This window comes from Pongo pygmaeus, chromosome 23, assembly GCF_028885625.2.
Source record: "Pongo pygmaeus isolate AG05252 chromosome 23, NHGRI_mPonPyg2-v2.0_pri, whole genome shotgun sequence".
NCBI classification, from domain to species: Eukaryota; Metazoa; Chordata; class Mammalia; order Primates; family Hominidae; genus Pongo; species Pongo pygmaeus.
In genome coordinates, this window is record NC_085931.1 from 61,388,151 (window position 1) to 61,404,636 (window position 16,486).

Genomic DNA, 16,486 nt, shown 5'->3' on the forward strand with positions numbered 1-16,486 from the left:
GCGGGACGCGCGGGGCGGGGTTTCCGGGCGGGGCAGGCTGGCTTCCGGCGGGAGAGGCGCGGCAGATGGCCGCGTACAGGGCAGCGCTCGGCGCTTTGCTCGCGGCTGCCCGACTGTTGCCCCTCGGCCGCTGTCGCCCGTCGCCCGCGCTCCGCTCTACCTTGTCGGGCGCCGCCATGGAGCCCGCGCCTCGCTGGCTGGCGGGGCTACGCTTCGACAACCGCGCCCTGCGCGCGCTGCCCGTGGAGGCGCCGCCGCCTGGTCCCGAGGGCGCCCCGTCCGCGCCGCGGCCGGTGCCCGGGGCCTGCTTCACCCGCGTGCAGCCCACCCCGCTGCGGCAGCCGCGCCTCGTGGCGCTGTCGGAGCCCGCGCTGGCGCTGCTGGGCCTGGGCGCGCCGCCCGCGCGCGAGGCCGAGGCCGAGGCCGAGGCCGCGCTGTTCTTCAGCGGCAACGCGCTCCTGCCGGGCGCCGAGCCCGCCGCGCACTGCTACTGCGGCCACCAGTTCGGCCAGTTCGCCGGGCAGCTGGGCGACGGCGCCGCCATGTACCTGGGCGAGGTGTGCACGGCGACCGGCGAGCGCTGGGAGCTGCAGCTCAAGGGCGCCGGGCCCACGCCCTTCTCCAGGTGGGCCGGGGCGGGCGAGGGGCGCGGGTGGGTCCTCCCCGCCGGGGCGCCCCTGCCCTCCGCCCGGCGCGGTGTTGGGGGCGTCCGGCGGCTACTGCCAAGTGGGGCCTCCCCTCCACCCGCGGGAGCGCGGTGCTGGCAGCCGCCCGCGCCCTGTGCTCATCAACCCGCCGAGGACCTTGGAGTCAGCTCCACCAGTGACGCCGCTCATGTTTACCCACGTTCGCTGGGGCTCCAAACCCAGGGGCGGGAGCCGGGATGAGAGGTTAGGCTAACCCTAACCCTAACCCCGCAGGTCCCCAGCCTTCCTCCGATCGCTCGTGGGGCTGGCCGCTTCGTCCAGCAGCCTCGCTCTGCGACTGACTTCACGGAGGCCTGGCCCTGACTTCCCTGCGGGCAGCCCTTTTTAACCCCGAAGTGAGGTGGGCATCGTTTAGATTTCTGTGGGGGGGCACACAGGTGGTCTAAGGCAGGATCGGGGTCCAGATGCCGCCAGGCCCACCGGGGAGCCGTGCACGCGCCACCTGCCTCCTGTGTACAGACAGCACTTCAGTCTGTTCTGCTCTTTTCCACTAAACAATGTACTTACTCCATATTCTTTACTGCTTTTGTGAATGATTAGGAAAACAATACCCACAAGTGTACATTTTATGTTCAGAGAAATGCTAAACCCGCATCTCATCCGGCCCCTCCCTGTGCTCTCATCACCTCCCCCTCCAGCGCCTGAAATACCCTCTGTCCCTCAGCATCCCTTCCCCGGGGCTCCGTCTCCCAAGCAAGCTCCTCAGACTGGGGGTCTTCCTCACTCCCCCGTCTCCAAATCCGTTCTGTTCTGTGTCTGAGGGCAACCTGGCCCTCCCTCCCCACCCCCAGCGACCTGCTTAGAGTTGACAGCACCGGCCGCCCACGGGAGCGTTTCTGACCCTTGGAACGTGGTGGAAATGCTGCTCAGCCTGGGGCCTGCTTGTCCTGAGAGCATTTTTTTTTTTAATTTTTCTTTTTCTTTTTGGTGAACATCTTAAACTTTATGTTTTCGTTTTTGGTGATATTTTAAGTTATAAAGGCAGTTTTTTTAATGAGAGTAATCTGTTTCTGGAAGACACTTTTTATATTTGAAGACTTGAGTATTAACTCAGTGCTTTCAGACCTAAGGTCTGCTAGAATATATTTTCTCCTAAAAATTAAGGAGTCTTTTGACCTTTACTCAGGCCCTGCCTGTCATCCCCACACGTGTCCTGGGGTCCCTGGCCCCACCAGTTCTCTGAAATTGAGGCTAACGTCTGAAGTGGCTGTGAGAAGGAAGAGACTTGAAGTGGCTGTGAGAAGGAAGAAAACTGAAAGACATTACTGAAAGAAAGTAAAGAAAAATAAATGGAAACATCCCTTGTTCGTGGGTTGGATAACTTAATATTAGAAAGACAACAGTACTCTTTGAAGAGATTCAGTATAGTCCCTATCAAAATACCAATGACAGTTTTTGCAAAAATAGAAAAACCAATTTTAAAATTCACATGGGGTCAGGTGCAGTGGCTCACTCCTGTAATCCCAGCACTTTGGGAGGCCAAGGCAGGAGGATTGCTTAAGGCCAGGAGTTGGAGACCAGCCTGGGGAAACAGCAAGACCCTGTCTCTTCAAAAAATATATTTTTTTTCTTAGCTGGGCATGGTGGCGTGTGCTTCTAATTGCAGCTACTCAGGAGACTGAGGTGGAAGAATCACTTGAGCCCAGGATTCAAGGCTGCAGTGAGCTGTGATTATCCCATTGCACTCCAGCCTGGATGACAGAGTGAGACCCTGTCTCGAAAAGTAATACAATTCATATGGAATCTCAAGGGACCCTGAATGGACAAAACAATCTTGAAGAAAGTTGGAGGACTCATGCTTCCTGATTTCAAAACTTACTACAAAGCCGCAGTCAGCAAAACAGTATGGCACTGGCATAAGGATAGACATAGACCAGTGGGATGGAATAAAGAGCCTAGAAATAAACCTTCACATATATGGTCAGCAAATTTTCAACAAGTGTGCTGAGACCATTCGATGGAGAAAGACTTTTCAACAAGTGGTGCTGGGAAAACTGGATCCTCATGCAAAAGAATGAAGCTGGGTCCTTACCTACACCATGAACAAAGTTAACTGAAGAGTGGACCAAAGATCTAAACATAAGAGCTAAAACTCTTAGAGAAAATAGGGAAAATGCTTCATGAGACTGGATTTGGCAGCGATTTCTTGGCTGTGACACAAAAGGCACAGGCAACTAAAGAAATAGGCAAACAGGACTTCATGAACACTTTAAAAATTAGGCATAAAAATACAGTATTAACAGTAAAAATGCAGCCCACAGAATGGGAGGAAATATTTGCAATTCATATATCTGATAAGTGATTAATATCCAGAATATACAGAGAACTCCCAAAACTTAACAGGAAAAAAAAAATTCAAAAATGGACAAGTATTTGAATAGACATTTCTTCAAAGAAGATTTGGCCAGTAAGCACATGAAAAGTTTATAACACGTGAAAAGATGCTCAACATCATTAATCATTAGAGAAGTGCAAACCGGAACTACAGTGGGATAGCACCTCATACCCATTAGGATGGCAATTATTTAAAAAATTAAAAGGTTGACCTGGGCGTGGTGGTGGGCACCTGTAGTCCCAGCTACTCGGGAGGCTGAGGCAGAGAATTGCTTAAACCCAGGAGGCGGAGCTTGCAGTGAGCTGAGATCGCGCCACTGCACTCCAGCCTGGGCGACAAGGCAAGACTCCGTCTCAGAAAAATAAAAGGTTGGTCCGCACAGTGGCTCACGCCTGTAATCCCAGCCCTTTGGGAGGCTAAGGTGGGTGGATCACTTGAGGTCAGGAGTTTGAGACCAGCCTGGCCAACATGGTGAAACCCCATCTCTACAAAAAATACAAAAATTAGCCAGGCGTGGTGGAGCGTGCCTGTGATCCCAACTACCTGGGAGGCTGAGGCAGGAGAATCACTTGAACCCAGGAGGCAGAGGTTGCAGTGAGCCAAGATCACGCCACTGTCCCTGGGTGACAGAGTGAGACCCTGTCTCAAAAAAAAAAAAAAAAAAAAGTAAGTTAAAAAGTGTTGAGGCTGTGGAGAAATTGGAACCCTTCTGCACTGTTGGTGGGAATGTAAAATGATATAGTTGCTGTGGAAAACAGTGTGGAAGTTCCTCAAATCACATGATTCAGCAGTTCTGCTTCTGGGTATATCCCCAAGAGCAGGATCTCAAGGAGATTTGTTTACCGATATTCATAGCCAAAAGGCAGAACAAGTATCTATCAGCAGGTGAATGGATTAAATGTGATCTGTACATACAGTGGAGTATTATTCATCCTTAAGAAAGAAGATGCTGATATGCTACAACACGGATGAACCTTGAGGACGTCATGCAGTGAAATAAGCTGGTCACAGAGAGACAAATCCTGGGTGATCCCACTTACATGAGGTACCTAGAGAGCTACATTCATAAAGACAAAGTAGAATGGTGGGTCCCAGGGGCTGGAGGGAGTAGAGGAATCGGGAGCCAGTGTTCAATGGGGACAAAGTCAGTTTCTGGGTCCCAGGGGCTGGAGGGAGTAAAGGAATCGGGAGCTAGTGTTTAATAGGGACAAAGTTTCAATTTCACAAGACAGATTTCTGGACATGGATGGGGGTGATGGTTGTGCAACATTATGAACTTATTTAATAGCACTGATCTGTACACTTATAAATGGCTAAGATGGGCCGGGCGCAGTGGCTCGTGCCTGTAATCCTAGCACTTTTGGGAGGCCAAGGTGAGAGGATCGCTTGAGCCCAGGAGTTGAAGACTAGCCTGGGCAACATAATGAAACCCCGTCTTTACAAAAAGTAAGACAAGAATTAGCAGAGCCTGGCGGCATTGCCTGTGGTCCCATCTGCTTGGCAGGCTGAGGGAGAGGGTGGTGCTGCAGCGAGCCAGGTTTGTGCCTCTGCACACCAGGCCAAGTGACAGAGTGAGACCCTGTCTTTAAAAAACAAAAAACAGGTGGTTTAAGATGGTAAATTTATTTTATGTGTATTTTACCACAGGGAAAATAACTGAAGAAAAAGGGGGCAGTTATCTGGCCCTCAGAGCTCACATCCCCTTCCCCATGCCTGGCCGAGGCCAGGGACCTGAAGACCTGTGGGGAAGGGAATGCGAGACCTGGGGGTCAGAAGTGGCTGAGTGGCCTGAGGCCGGCGCTGTTGGAGCCTCGAGGGGTGGGTTTTGCAGGGTGGGCAGCTGGCTTCTCTGCCCTGCCTCCCCCCACTGTAGGTGTGGGGGCTCCGGCAGGCACAGAGGAGCTCATTCCTTGGCTGGCCCGTACCTGGGCGCCCGTCCCGGTGCAAAGGCTGTTGTGTCCCATGGGGCAGGGCTGCCCCAGGCCCTTTGTCCCCGCTGTGCAGTCACACAGTCCTGGCTTCTGCTGCGGAACCCTCGTCCTCGGCAGGAAGACGCGGCTGCATGTGTTCAGGCCCATTTTTACCAGAGGCTGTGCCGACAACCTGCTGGGGTGTGCGGTTGCTGGAACTGGGCAGTGTTGGAGGCTCACAAGGCACCTGATGTCACCTGGAACGGGCGGTTTTCAGGGACGTGCAAGCTGCTCACGTTACACGCGTTCCCTCCTTTCCGTGTGCTGCCCGGAATCCTGGTGTTGGGTGACTCCTGACAGGCCCACGTAGTGAACTCTGTGTTTGGTTTCAGACAGGCCGACGGTCGCAAGGTCCTACGGTCAAGCATCCGGGAGTTCCTGTGCAGCGAAGCCATGTTCCACCTGGGAATCCCCACCACACGGGCCGGCGCCTGCGTCACGTCCGAGTCCACGGTGGTGCGCGACGTGTTCTATGATGGTAATCCCAAATATGAACAATGCACGGTTGTGTTGCGTGTAGCTTCCACTTTCATAAGGTAATGCCGGGGTCCTTTCGGCCTGTTCACACGCACTTGCTTATAGAGTCCTAGGAGATTTGGGCCTGTGCTGCTAGGATTCTGGTAGAAACAAACCCAGATGACCGCCTTGGCCTCTTCTGAAAGTCCAGCCTGTCCCTGGCAGCCTCAGAAGCTGCCTGTCCGCGAAGTAGCTGCGTCACGCCCACTGGGAGGGATCTGAGTGCAAAGGCATTTGGTGCTCCGTTGGGACACTTGTGCTGAGCCCTCCCACATGCCCGTCCAGGCCCTCGTTGCAGCCAGAGATGGCCCTGCGGGAGCTGGCGTATCTCAAAGCACCAGCAGGGGGGTCCAGGGCCACAGGCACCAGAGAAGGGTCCCTGCCTGGTGCTTCTGGGGAGGAGGGGGTCCCTGAGCCTGAGGCTGGGGACAGTGTCCAGAGCTGTTGGCTGGAGTTTATGACAAGGAACTACTTAGACTTGACTGAGGAAGTGGCCACTGAAGAAGCAGGAGCTGCAAGCTGTGCGTGGTGTCCTGCTCGGGCTTTCTGATCTGATGGTCCAGTTGCTCGTTGGTCTGGAGTCCTGGGCTGGCTCCTGTCTGATGTGAGCCATCAGTTATCAGTTTTCTTTTCTTTTTTTTTTGAGACAGAGTATCGCTCTGTCACCCAGGCTGGAGTGCAGTGGCGTGATCTTGGCTCACTGCAACCTCCACCTCCCAGGTTCAAGCGATTCTCCTACCTCAGCCTCCCAAGTAGCTGGGGTTCCAGACGTGCGCCACCACGTCCAGCTAATTTTTGTATTTTTAGTACAGACAGGGTTTCTCCATGTTGGCCAGGCTGGTCTCGAACTCCTGACCTCTGGTGATTCACCCATCTTGGCCTCCCAAAGTGCTGGAATTATAGGCGCCCGGCCCCCAGCCATCGGTTTTTGATGTCACCTTGCCACCTGGCGTCTAGCACTTCCTCCTGAACACCTGAATGTAGAGCTGTCTGTTGGTCTTGCGGCCCCGTCCTGCCCGGGACACCAGCCGCCCACCCCTGAGGCTGCCTGTGGGCCTCTGGCTTTTCCTGCCCTGCAGGGGGATAGGAAGGATCTGGGGCCACGACTTCCTCTGAGGCCCTGCCCAGCGGCAATGTTGGCATCGATGTGAAGTCCGTCCTGTGTGGCATGCAGCATCCCTGCCCTGGGCCCGCTGGTTGCCAGTAGTAACCCCAGTTGTGACAATGTCCCCTGGGGGACAGTCACCCTGGGGGACGGCTGCTGCTGAGCCCTCACAGATGTGTGTCCATAGCAGCTGACTCTCCTTTGCGTCCCCTCCCCGAGGACGCAGTGGCAGGCCACGCCCCTCCATGTGTAAGACCTGCCGAAAACCCTCCTCGTGGGGTTGGGGTGGGAGTGCAGGGGCCTTGGTGGTTTCTAGACCCATGGGCCTCCCCCGCACGTGCCCCAGACTGTGGAGACAGGGCCTGGTCAGTGGCTGGATGTTGACCAAAAGTGGAATATGTCTGCGTTTGTGTCAGGTAAAGCTGTGGTGCCTTCTGGTTGGTTGGTTGCTTTTGTTTTAATCAAGGTTCTCTTTCTGCTGTAGGGCTGCATGATTTAGCAGCCACAACAGGCCAGGCGCGGTGGCTCACGCCTGTCATCCCAGCACTTTGGGAGGCCGAGGCAGGTGGATCATGAGGTCAGGAGTTTGAGACCAGCCTGACCAACATGGTGAAACCCTGTCTCTACTAAAAATACAAAAATTAGCTGGGCGTGGTGGCGTGTGCCTGTAATCCCAGCTACTCGGGAGGCTGAGGCAGTAGAATCACTTGAACCCAGAAGTTGGAGGTTGTGGTGAGGCGAGATCGCGCCACTGCACTCCAGCCTGGGCAACAAGAGAGACTCCGTCTCAAAAAAAAAAAAAAATAGCCACAACAACGTCTTTTTCTTTTTCTTATTTTCACAAGTGGTTGGGGTCAGGTTTGACCTGTTGACCCCTCGGGTCTTCCCTCCAGGTTTGGATCCTTTGAGATTTTTAAGTCTGCAGATGAGCACACAGGGCGTGCAGGCCCCAGCGTGGGGAGGAACGACATTCGAGTGCAGCTGCTCGACTATGTCATCAGCTCCTTTTACCCCGAGATCCAGGCTGCTCATGCCAGCAACAACGTGCAGAGGAACGCCGCCTTCTTCCGGGAGGTCAGTGGGCCGCACGCTGCCCCTCCCTGCGGGTGGGTGCTGGGTGTCCCCACCTGTGCTGAAGACACCCCCATTTTGGCCGGGGGACAAAGGCTTTTACCCAGCCTCCCCGCCCTTCTCTGAGCTCCCGCTCCTGTCCGCAAACCCCATCATGTGTGCTCGGGCCCTGGGACAAACCTGAAACTCCCCTGGGCTCAGTGGCGTTGGGGGCCCTGGGCGTGCTCTCCTACTGGTATCCCTGCAGGGCCAGCTTGGGGCGGGGGTGCAGGGTGGGAGCTGGCTTGGGTGGAAGCCCCATGGGCTGGGCACCTCCCACGTGGGTCGATACGTCTTGATGCCCAGGGCAGCCAGCCAGGTCCTGACTGGGGAGATGCTGAGTGCCCACCTGGGGTCTGGGTCCCCGCCCCACGGACACCACAGACGTCCCACGTGGCTTGACGGCATCGTCCTTGTCACAGGGCATTCAGCACATGGTGGGGGAACCCAGCACCTCACCTGGCTGGGCTGGGGGTCTGCAGCATCAGTGGGGTCAGGCCAAGTGGGGGTTCAGGGGGGCCGGACACAGCATCTTCTTTGAGAAGTTTCAGGCCACCCCTGGAGCAGCTGCAGCCAGGGCTGCATGGGGACCCTCTTTGCCACGTGGCTGGGGGCTGTTGAGCTGCCGTCAGCAGAAGCTGGCGCCAGGCAGATGCTCCTAGGGCTGTGTCCTGCCCCAGCTCCATCCCTTCAGTCCACCCCAGCCATGTTCCATGTGGGTGGGTGATGGGGCTGCAGAAGGCCCGGAGGAGCCGCTGGGGGCAGCCTGGTGCTCCGGCATAGATGTGCGTGGGTGGTCAAGGCAGGTCACTCTGCCCCTCTGAGCCTCAGTCTTCTGCCAGTGACGCAGGCACTGACTGCCTCCCAGGAGCGTTGGTGGCCTTGCAGGAGAGAGGTGGTGTCAGGCCTGTCAGGCCTGTGTTCAGCAGGGCCGGTGGGGCCCTCAGTGCACCCTGCACCTTGGGGCCTCCTGGCCCCCCTGCTGATTGGCCCCTATTCTCAAGGTTACCGGTGCTGGGCTGGGTGGGGACTGCTGTCTGGTTAGGGGGGCTAGGCCAGCAGGGTGGTGGTGGCACCAGGATGGACAGTGGCCTGGCCCTGGGGCAGGTGTGGCCCCTCAGTGAACTGACCCTTCTTTGCTTCTTTGGGGTCTCTACTGGGCCTGAGTCTGGGGTTCCCTGATTTTTCTAGTTTGGGTAAAAGCCAAATTTTGTGAGTATATTAAAGAGTGGATTCTGTGAGTGCAACACACTCTTCATCGCCACCTTGTGGTTGAGGCGGTGACAGGACATCAGGACAGATCGCCCAGAAATACCGGAGTGAGAGCCACTCAGCGAAGCACAGCTGGTTTCAGGGAGGGGAAGGATGGACACGAGTGGGGAGGTCTGGGCAGGACCCCGAGGAGGAAGCAAGCACACTGTCCCGCCCCAGGTGACGCGGCGCACGGCGCGGATGGTGGCCGAGTGGCAGTGTGTGGGCTTCTGCCACGGCGTGCTCAACACCGACAACATGAGCATCCTGGGTCTCACCATCGACTACGGGCCCTTTGGCTTCCTGGACAGGTAAGTGGCCCTGGGGCCCAGCAAAGTGCAGGCCCCAGGGCTGGGGGGTGTGGGCTGCATGAAACCTGCTGCCCCCAGGCACTGGCCCATGATGCCTGAGGGGGAGCCGACGGGGCTGGGAGCTGATGTAGGAAGTAGAGAGTCCAGGGCAATCCCGGAGGCCTTGGCCAGGGGCTGGTGAGACAGGACCCCTGTGGGACAGGGCCAGAGAGCCACGGCCACGTGGGAACTTCCCCTGAGCCTCCCCTCCAGGGTGCCTGCACCATCTCCTGGGAACTTCCTCTCAGGCAGGGCGTGGCTCTCTTGCCCCGTGTGGCAGGTATGACCCCGACCACGTGTGCAATGCCTCTGACAACACCGGCCGCTATGCATACAGCAAGCAGCCCGAGGTGTGCAGGTGGAACCTGCGGAAGCTGGCTGAGGCCCTGCAGCCAGAGCTGCCGCTGGAGCTGGGTGAGGCCATCCTGGCCGATGAGTTTGACGCCGAGTTCCAAAGGCACTACCTGCAGAAGATGCGCAGGAAGCTGGGCCTCGTGCAGGTGGAGCTGGAGGAAGACGGGGTGCTGGTGTCCAAGCTCCTGGAGACCATGCACCTGACTGGTGAGTGACCCAGCCGTGCCTGCAGCGAGGCGCCTCCTGTGCTGTTGTGGTTAGAGATGGTTTACCTTCCAGCTTCCAGGTTCCAAGTGCACAGTCACTCCCTGGGCCCGCCCCACCCCTGGCACCCCCATTCTACTCTCTGTCTTTATGATTTGGTGAATCTAGGGACCTGCTGCGAGTGGAGTCATACAGTGCTTGTTCTGTGGTGACTGCTTATTTCACTTAGCATAAGGTCCTCAATGTTCACCCAGGTCCGTATCAGGATTTTATTCCATTTGAAGGCTGAGAAGCATCCCATTGTGTGGACAGGCCGCAGTTTGCTTATCCACGACATACTGGCGTACGTGTTCCTCTTCTGGCTGTTGCGTACGGTGCATTGTATGCCGTGCTGCTGTGAAAGCGAATGCAAAGATCTCTGATTCCCTCTTTCGGTTCCGTGGGGTGGACAGGTGGTAGGATTGCTGGGTCGTGTGGGTGACTCACTGGGTTGCACTAGCTAGGACGTGTATGTTGAATAGAAGTAGCTGAGATGCGCATCCTTTTCTTGTTCCTGACCTTCAGGGAAAAGTGTTCAGTGTTTCACCCATTGAGCGTGATGTTAGCTGTGGACTTTTACCATGCTGAAGTTTTCTTTCAGAATGCTTTTACCGTGAAAGGCTATTGCATTTTATCAAATGCTTTCTCCTGCAATGAAGATGGTCGTGTGGTTTTATTATTTCATTCATATCTCGTTGCATTCTGGGGATAAATTTTACTTGGTCATTTTAATATGCTATAAGATTATTTTTAATATGCTATATGACTATTATTTTTAATATTTTTTGAGACAGAGTTTCACTCTTGTTGCCCAGGCTGGAGTGCAGTGGCACCATCTTGGCTCACTGCAACCTCCGCCTCCTGGGTTCAAGCGATTCTCCTGCCTCAGTCTCTCAAGTAGCTGGGATTACAGGTGCCCACCACCACACCCGGCTAATTTTGTATTTTTAGTAGAGACAAGTTTCGCTGTGTTGGTCAGGCCGGTCTCGAACTCCCGACCTCAGGTGATCTGCCCACCTCAGCCTCCCAAAGTACTGGGATTATAGGCGTGAGCCACCACACCCAGCCATATGCTGTATAGTTATTTTAATATGCTGAATGTTGCGAGTATTTTGAGGATTTTTGCATCTGTATGCGTAAGGCATACTGGCTTAGAGTTCTGCTTTTTCTTTAGTGTCTGTTTGGCTTTGATGTCAAGGTGGTGCTGGCCTCAGAGTGAGTTAGGAGGTATTCCCACATCTTCCATTTTTTTCTTCAAAGTTTGAGAAGGATTGCCATTTGTTCTTAAGAGTATTTGGTAGAATTCACCAGTGAAGCCATCTGGTCCTGGGCTTTTCTTTGTTGGAAAAATCTTGATTACTGATCAGTCTCCTTGCTTGCCTTACATCAATTTAGATTTTCTTTTCTTCTTGAGTCAGTTTTGGTAATCTATGTTTCCAGGAATTTTCTGTGTCAGGTAGTTTGTCCATGTCTTGTAGATAATTTTGGTATATAATTGTTCGTAGCAGTTTTTTACAAACAATCTTATCGTGGTAGGAACACAACATGGATCTACCCTCTTAAATTGTGGAGTGCACAGCACATCATAGCTGACGCAGGAGCAGTGCCGTACAGCTGAGCCCTGGAGCTTGTTCACATCCACCACCCAAATCCTGTGTGAGCTGGTTACCAGCTCCCCATTCCCCTCCCTGCAGCCGTTGGTGGCAGCCGCTCCGCTCCAAGTCTGTGAACCTGACTGCCCTAAACCCTTCGTGTAAGTGGAGTTATGCAGTGTGTGCCTCTGTTTCTTCAGTCTATTATCTTCCTCTAATCTTGCCTCTTCTTTATCCAGTTCCTTAGGCGTGAGGTGAGGTAACTGATTGGAGATCATCTTCAGTGTAGCCGTTTACACTGCATGTCCTTCTGGTCACTGCTTTTGCTGTGTCCATCAATTTTGGTATGTTGTGTTTTGTGTTTTTTTGGTTTTTAGACGGAGTCTTGCTCTGTCGCCCAAGCTGGAGTGCAGTGGCATGATCTTGGCTCACTGCAACCTCCGCCTCCCAGGCTCAAGTGATTCTCCTCCTTCAGACTCCCAAGTAGCTGGGACTACTGGCATGCTCCAACACACCTAGCTAATTTTTGTATTGTTAGGAGAGATGAGGCTTCACCATGTTGGCCAGGCTGGTCTCCAACGCCTGACCGCAAGTGATCTGCCCACCTCAGCCTCCCAAAGTGCTGGGATTTCAGGGTTGAGCCACCGCGCCCAACCAGTGTGTTGTGTTTTTAAGTGATTTCTAGCTTCATTCCATCGTGACTAGAGATGTCAGCCTTTTGAGGTTTATTACAACTTGTTTTGTGGCTTATCTTGGAGAACTTCCTGTGTGCCCTGGAGAAGACGGTGTGCTCTGTTCTGCTGGGTGGAGGGTTCCGTGTATGTGCCTGTTTGGTCTTCTTGATTTAGGCTGTTGTTCAGGTCTTCCATTTCTCATTGACCTTCTGTCTGGATGGTTTGTTTGTTTGTTTTTTGAGACGGAGTCTTGCTCTGTCACCCAGGCTGGAGTGCAGTGGCGCGATCTCGGCTCACTGCAAGCTCTGCCTCCCAGGTTCGTGCCATTCTCCTGCCTCAGCCTCCCCAGCAGCTGGGACTACAGGCGCCCGCCACCACGCCTGACTAATTTTTTGTATTTTTAGTAGATACAGGGTTTCACCATGTTAGCCAGGATGGTCTCGATCTCCTGACCTCATGATCCACCTGCCTCGGCCTCCCAAAGTGCTGGGATTACAGGCATGAGCCACCGCTCCCAACCCTAGATGGTCTATCCATTATTAAGTGGTGTGTTTAAGTCTCCAACTCTTACTATAGATAGAACTGTTTGTTGTCTGTCCCTTCCATTCTGCCAACGTTTACATTTTTGGGCTTTTATTGGGTGCATGTTTATAATTTTTACATTTTTATTGATGAATTGACTCTTTTATCCATATATAATGCTGTCTCTTGTAACAATTTTTTGTTGAGGCTGGATGTGTCTCACTTTGTTGCCCAGGCTGGAATGCAGTGGCACAGTCGCGGCTCACTGCAGCCTCCACCTCTTGTGCTCTAGTTATCCTCCCACCTCAGCCTACCAAGTAGCTGGGATTACAGGGGTGAGCTACCTTTCCTGGCCCTTCTGACCATTTTTTATTTAAAATCTTCTCTGGCCGGGCATGGTGGCTCATGCCTGTAATCCCAACACTTTGGGAGGCCGAGGCAGGCAGATCACCTGAGGTCAAGAGTTCGAGACCAGCTTGGCCAACATGGTGAAACTCCATCTCTACTAAAAATACAAAGATTAGCTAGGCATGGTGGTGGGTGCCTGTAATCTCAGCTACTCAGGAGGCTGAGGCAGGAGAGGCGGAGGTTGCAGTGAGCTGAGATCATGCCACTGCACTCCAGCCTGGGCAACAAGAGCAAGACTCCATCTCAGAAAACAAAAATTAGCCAGGCGTCGTGGCGGGTGCCTGTAATCCCAGCTACTCGGGAGGCTGAGGCAGGAGAATTGCTGGAACCTGGGAGGCGGAGGTTGCAGTGAGCCGAGATTGCGCCACTGCACTCCAGCCCCAGCAACAGAGCAAGACTCCGTCTCTAAATAAATAAATAAGCAAGTCAGGCATGGTGGCGGGTGCCTGTAATCCCAGCTACTCAGGAGGCTGAGGCAGGAGAATTGCTGGAACCCGGGAGGCGGAGGTTGCAGTGAGCCAAGATTGCACCACTGCACTCCAGCCCCGGCAACAGAGCGAGACACCGTCTCAAAAAATAGAAAACTTATCTGCTGTGAGTTTAAGAGTCACCTCGGCTCTCTTTAGGTTACTCTTTGGCCTGGGTTTCTTCATCCTTTCACTTCCAGCCTGTTCGTGTCTTTGAACGTCTTGCAGATCGTGTGGTGACAACATGGAAATCGTCTTTTTACCCACTTTGCCAGTCTGCCTTTTGTTGGAGAGATCAGTCCATTCACTTTCAAAGCAGTTACTGAGGGGGAACTTGTGCCATGTTTCTGGTCGCTCACGTCCTCCGTTGCTACCTTTGCGTGTAGTCGACTCTTTTGCAGTATGTTGCTTTGACTCCCTTCTCGTTTTGTTTTTAGACGTTGTTTTAGGGTCACTGTGGTTTCAGACAGCGTGTTCCAGAGTCAGGGGGAGGATCGCAGTGTCTGTCACAAGTTGGGCCTTTTGCAGGCGGGTTACAGCAGCTTCTCCTCAACACTCGCTAGCTCCCAAAGCAGGCAGTTGTGACTGTGAGGATGTGAGGGCTGGGCAGCAGCCTCTGCCTTCTCATTATTAGGCTACTTCACAGGTGACTTGGAGGGTCAGCAAATGGCAGCTGCCTGCGCGGTGGATGGGTGGAGGCTGAGGAGTGGGGTGTGGAGGGCTCAGGAGTCCCAGGACCAATGCTGAGCGGGGCTCATGTGGCACCTGTGCTGGGGGGAGGGTGTGGGTCCATGTGGCATTGTGCTTGGGTGAGGGTGTGGGTCTGTATGGCACTGTGCCAGGTGGAGGGTGTGGGTCGGGGAGTGTGTGGATCCGTGCCGGGGGTGGGGGGTGGAGCATGTGTGTGGGTCCATGCAGCACCTGTGCCAGGGGGGCGGGGGGTCTGTGTGGCACCAGGACAGGGACCCTGGGCCTTCTGCTTCCAGCTCCCTGAGCAGCCTGTGTTCCAGGTGCCGACTTCACAAACACCTTCTACTTGCTGAGCTCCTTCCCAGTGGAGCCAGAGTCGCCAGGCCTGGCGGAATTCCTGGCCAGGCTGATGGAGCAGTGTGCCTCCCTGGAGGAGCTGAGGCTGGCCTTCCGGCCCCAGATGGATCCCCGGTGGGTACTCAGTTCCTGTTTCCTTGGATTTGTTTCCAGAAAAGGAAGCATAATCAGAAACAGGCCGAGGGAGAAGCTGGAGGCAGAGCTGGCTGGGGCCCGGTGGCTGCTCCGCTCCAGGGACGGATGCAGTCACGGCGTCTCTGCGGTGCTGGGGCCGGTTGGTCACAGAGTAGAGGGTGGCGAGGCTGACACAGGTGTGGGGGCAGAGGCTTCAGAGAAAGCCTCTGGGTTTCTAGGGAGAATGGGCTCCCAGAGGTCAACCCTTCCCACACCATCTTCCAAAGGGAAGGGCTGCCCTGTCTGAAGAGTCCCGCCCACGTGCAGGATGAGACGTGAAAAGTATTGTTGCTTTTAACTTAAAACACAAGACCAGTGGGGTTGGCTGGGAGCACCGGCCAGCAGGCCCTGCTGAGCACGAAACCCCCTCCACTGGAGAAGGCCTGGCCCCTGCCCACCTGGACCCTTCTGGAAATGAGAGAAGTGCTAATAGCAGTGCCCGTCCCACAAGCATTAAACTCGGGAGGTGGAGACTCTCCAGCAGAAACCTGGGCAGCAGAGCGGTCCTGCCCCTCGGCCCACGAAGGGCCTTGGCAGACAGCATGGGGATGCCTGGTGTGGGCCCACTGGGGTCCATCCCTGCCAGTGGGGTTCCAGGGACCTCGGGGACCGGGCTGCTTGGGCCCTTGGACTCTAGGTGAGCCGTGAGAGCAGCCTGGGGCAGGCGGAGCAGCTGCCTACAGGGCAGGGACACGGTCAGGGGCTACCTCCCGGACATCCTGGCCTCCCCACAGGCAGCTATCCATGATGCTGATGCTGGCGCAGTCAAACCCGCAGCTGTTCGCGCTTATGGGCACCCGGGCGGGCATCGCCAGGGAGCTGGAGCGTGTGGAGCAGCAGTCTCGGCTGGAGCAGCTGAGTGCAGCAGACCTGCAGAGCAGGAACCAGGGCCACTGGGCTGACTGGCTACAGGCATACAGGTGAGCCCTGCGTCCATGGTCACCAGGGGCGGCGGGGCACGTGCTGGAAAGTCCAGCCCGGCTGTGACTCCAGAGCCCGGATGTCATTCCAGAGCCCGGCTGGACAAGGACCTGGAAGGCGCCAGGGATGCTGCCGCCTGGCAGGCTGAGCGTGTGCGCGTGATGCACGCCAACAACCCCAAGTACGTGCTGAGGAACTACATTGCGCAGAACGCCATCGAGGCTGCCGAGCGCGGGGACTTCTCAGAGGCAAGCACACGCCTGTCCCTGTGATCCCTGGGAGGGGATCGGCCCCAGACCCCTCTGACCCTCCTGATCCTCCAGGTGCGGCAGGTGCTGAAGCTACTGGAGACCCCTTACCACTGCGAGGCGGGGGCCGCCACAGACGCCGAGGCCACCGAGGCCGACGGAGCAGACGGCAGGCAGCGCTCCTACAGCAGTAAGCCCCCGCTCTGGGCAGCAGAACTGTGCGTGACATGATCTTCATAACGGCCTCGGCGCGCTCCACACCCCTGGAGTCTCCCGAGGCCCCCATGTGCTGCTGAGTGGCCGAGACGGTGCCGGGCTGCCCTCTACACTGGGGGATTCTGCCCACGCGCACCTGTCTTTCCGTGATGGCAGAGACATCCAGTCAGGACCTGACCCGTCTCTGTCTGAGGCCGGCTCAGCAGTGCAGCCTGGTCCCTGGGGGCTGGACCCAGGCTCCTAAATAAACCAGCAACTCCCTCAGGTCCATCTCTG

At 55.5% G+C, this 16,486-nt stretch overlaps 1 protein-coding gene across 1 annotated transcript; it reads left to right on the top strand.

Moving 5' to 3' along the window:
- Positions 1 to 42: 42 nt before the first annotated feature.
- Positions 43 to 16,474, top strand: SELENOO (selenoprotein O). The gene is made up of 9 exons (XM_054470127.2): positions 43 to 625; positions 5,345 to 5,548; positions 7,527 to 7,707; positions 9,175 to 9,305; positions 9,625 to 9,905; positions 14,615 to 14,765; positions 15,560 to 15,745; positions 15,838 to 15,994; positions 16,070 to 16,474. The coding sequence occupies exons 1-9, from the start codon at positions 66 to 68 to the stop codon at positions 16,232 to 16,234; spliced, it is 2,016 nt and encodes a 671-aa protein (XP_054326102.2). The 5' UTR covers positions 43 to 65; the 3' UTR covers positions 16,235 to 16,474.
- The last annotated feature ends 12 nt before the right edge of the window (positions 16,475 to 16,486 follow it).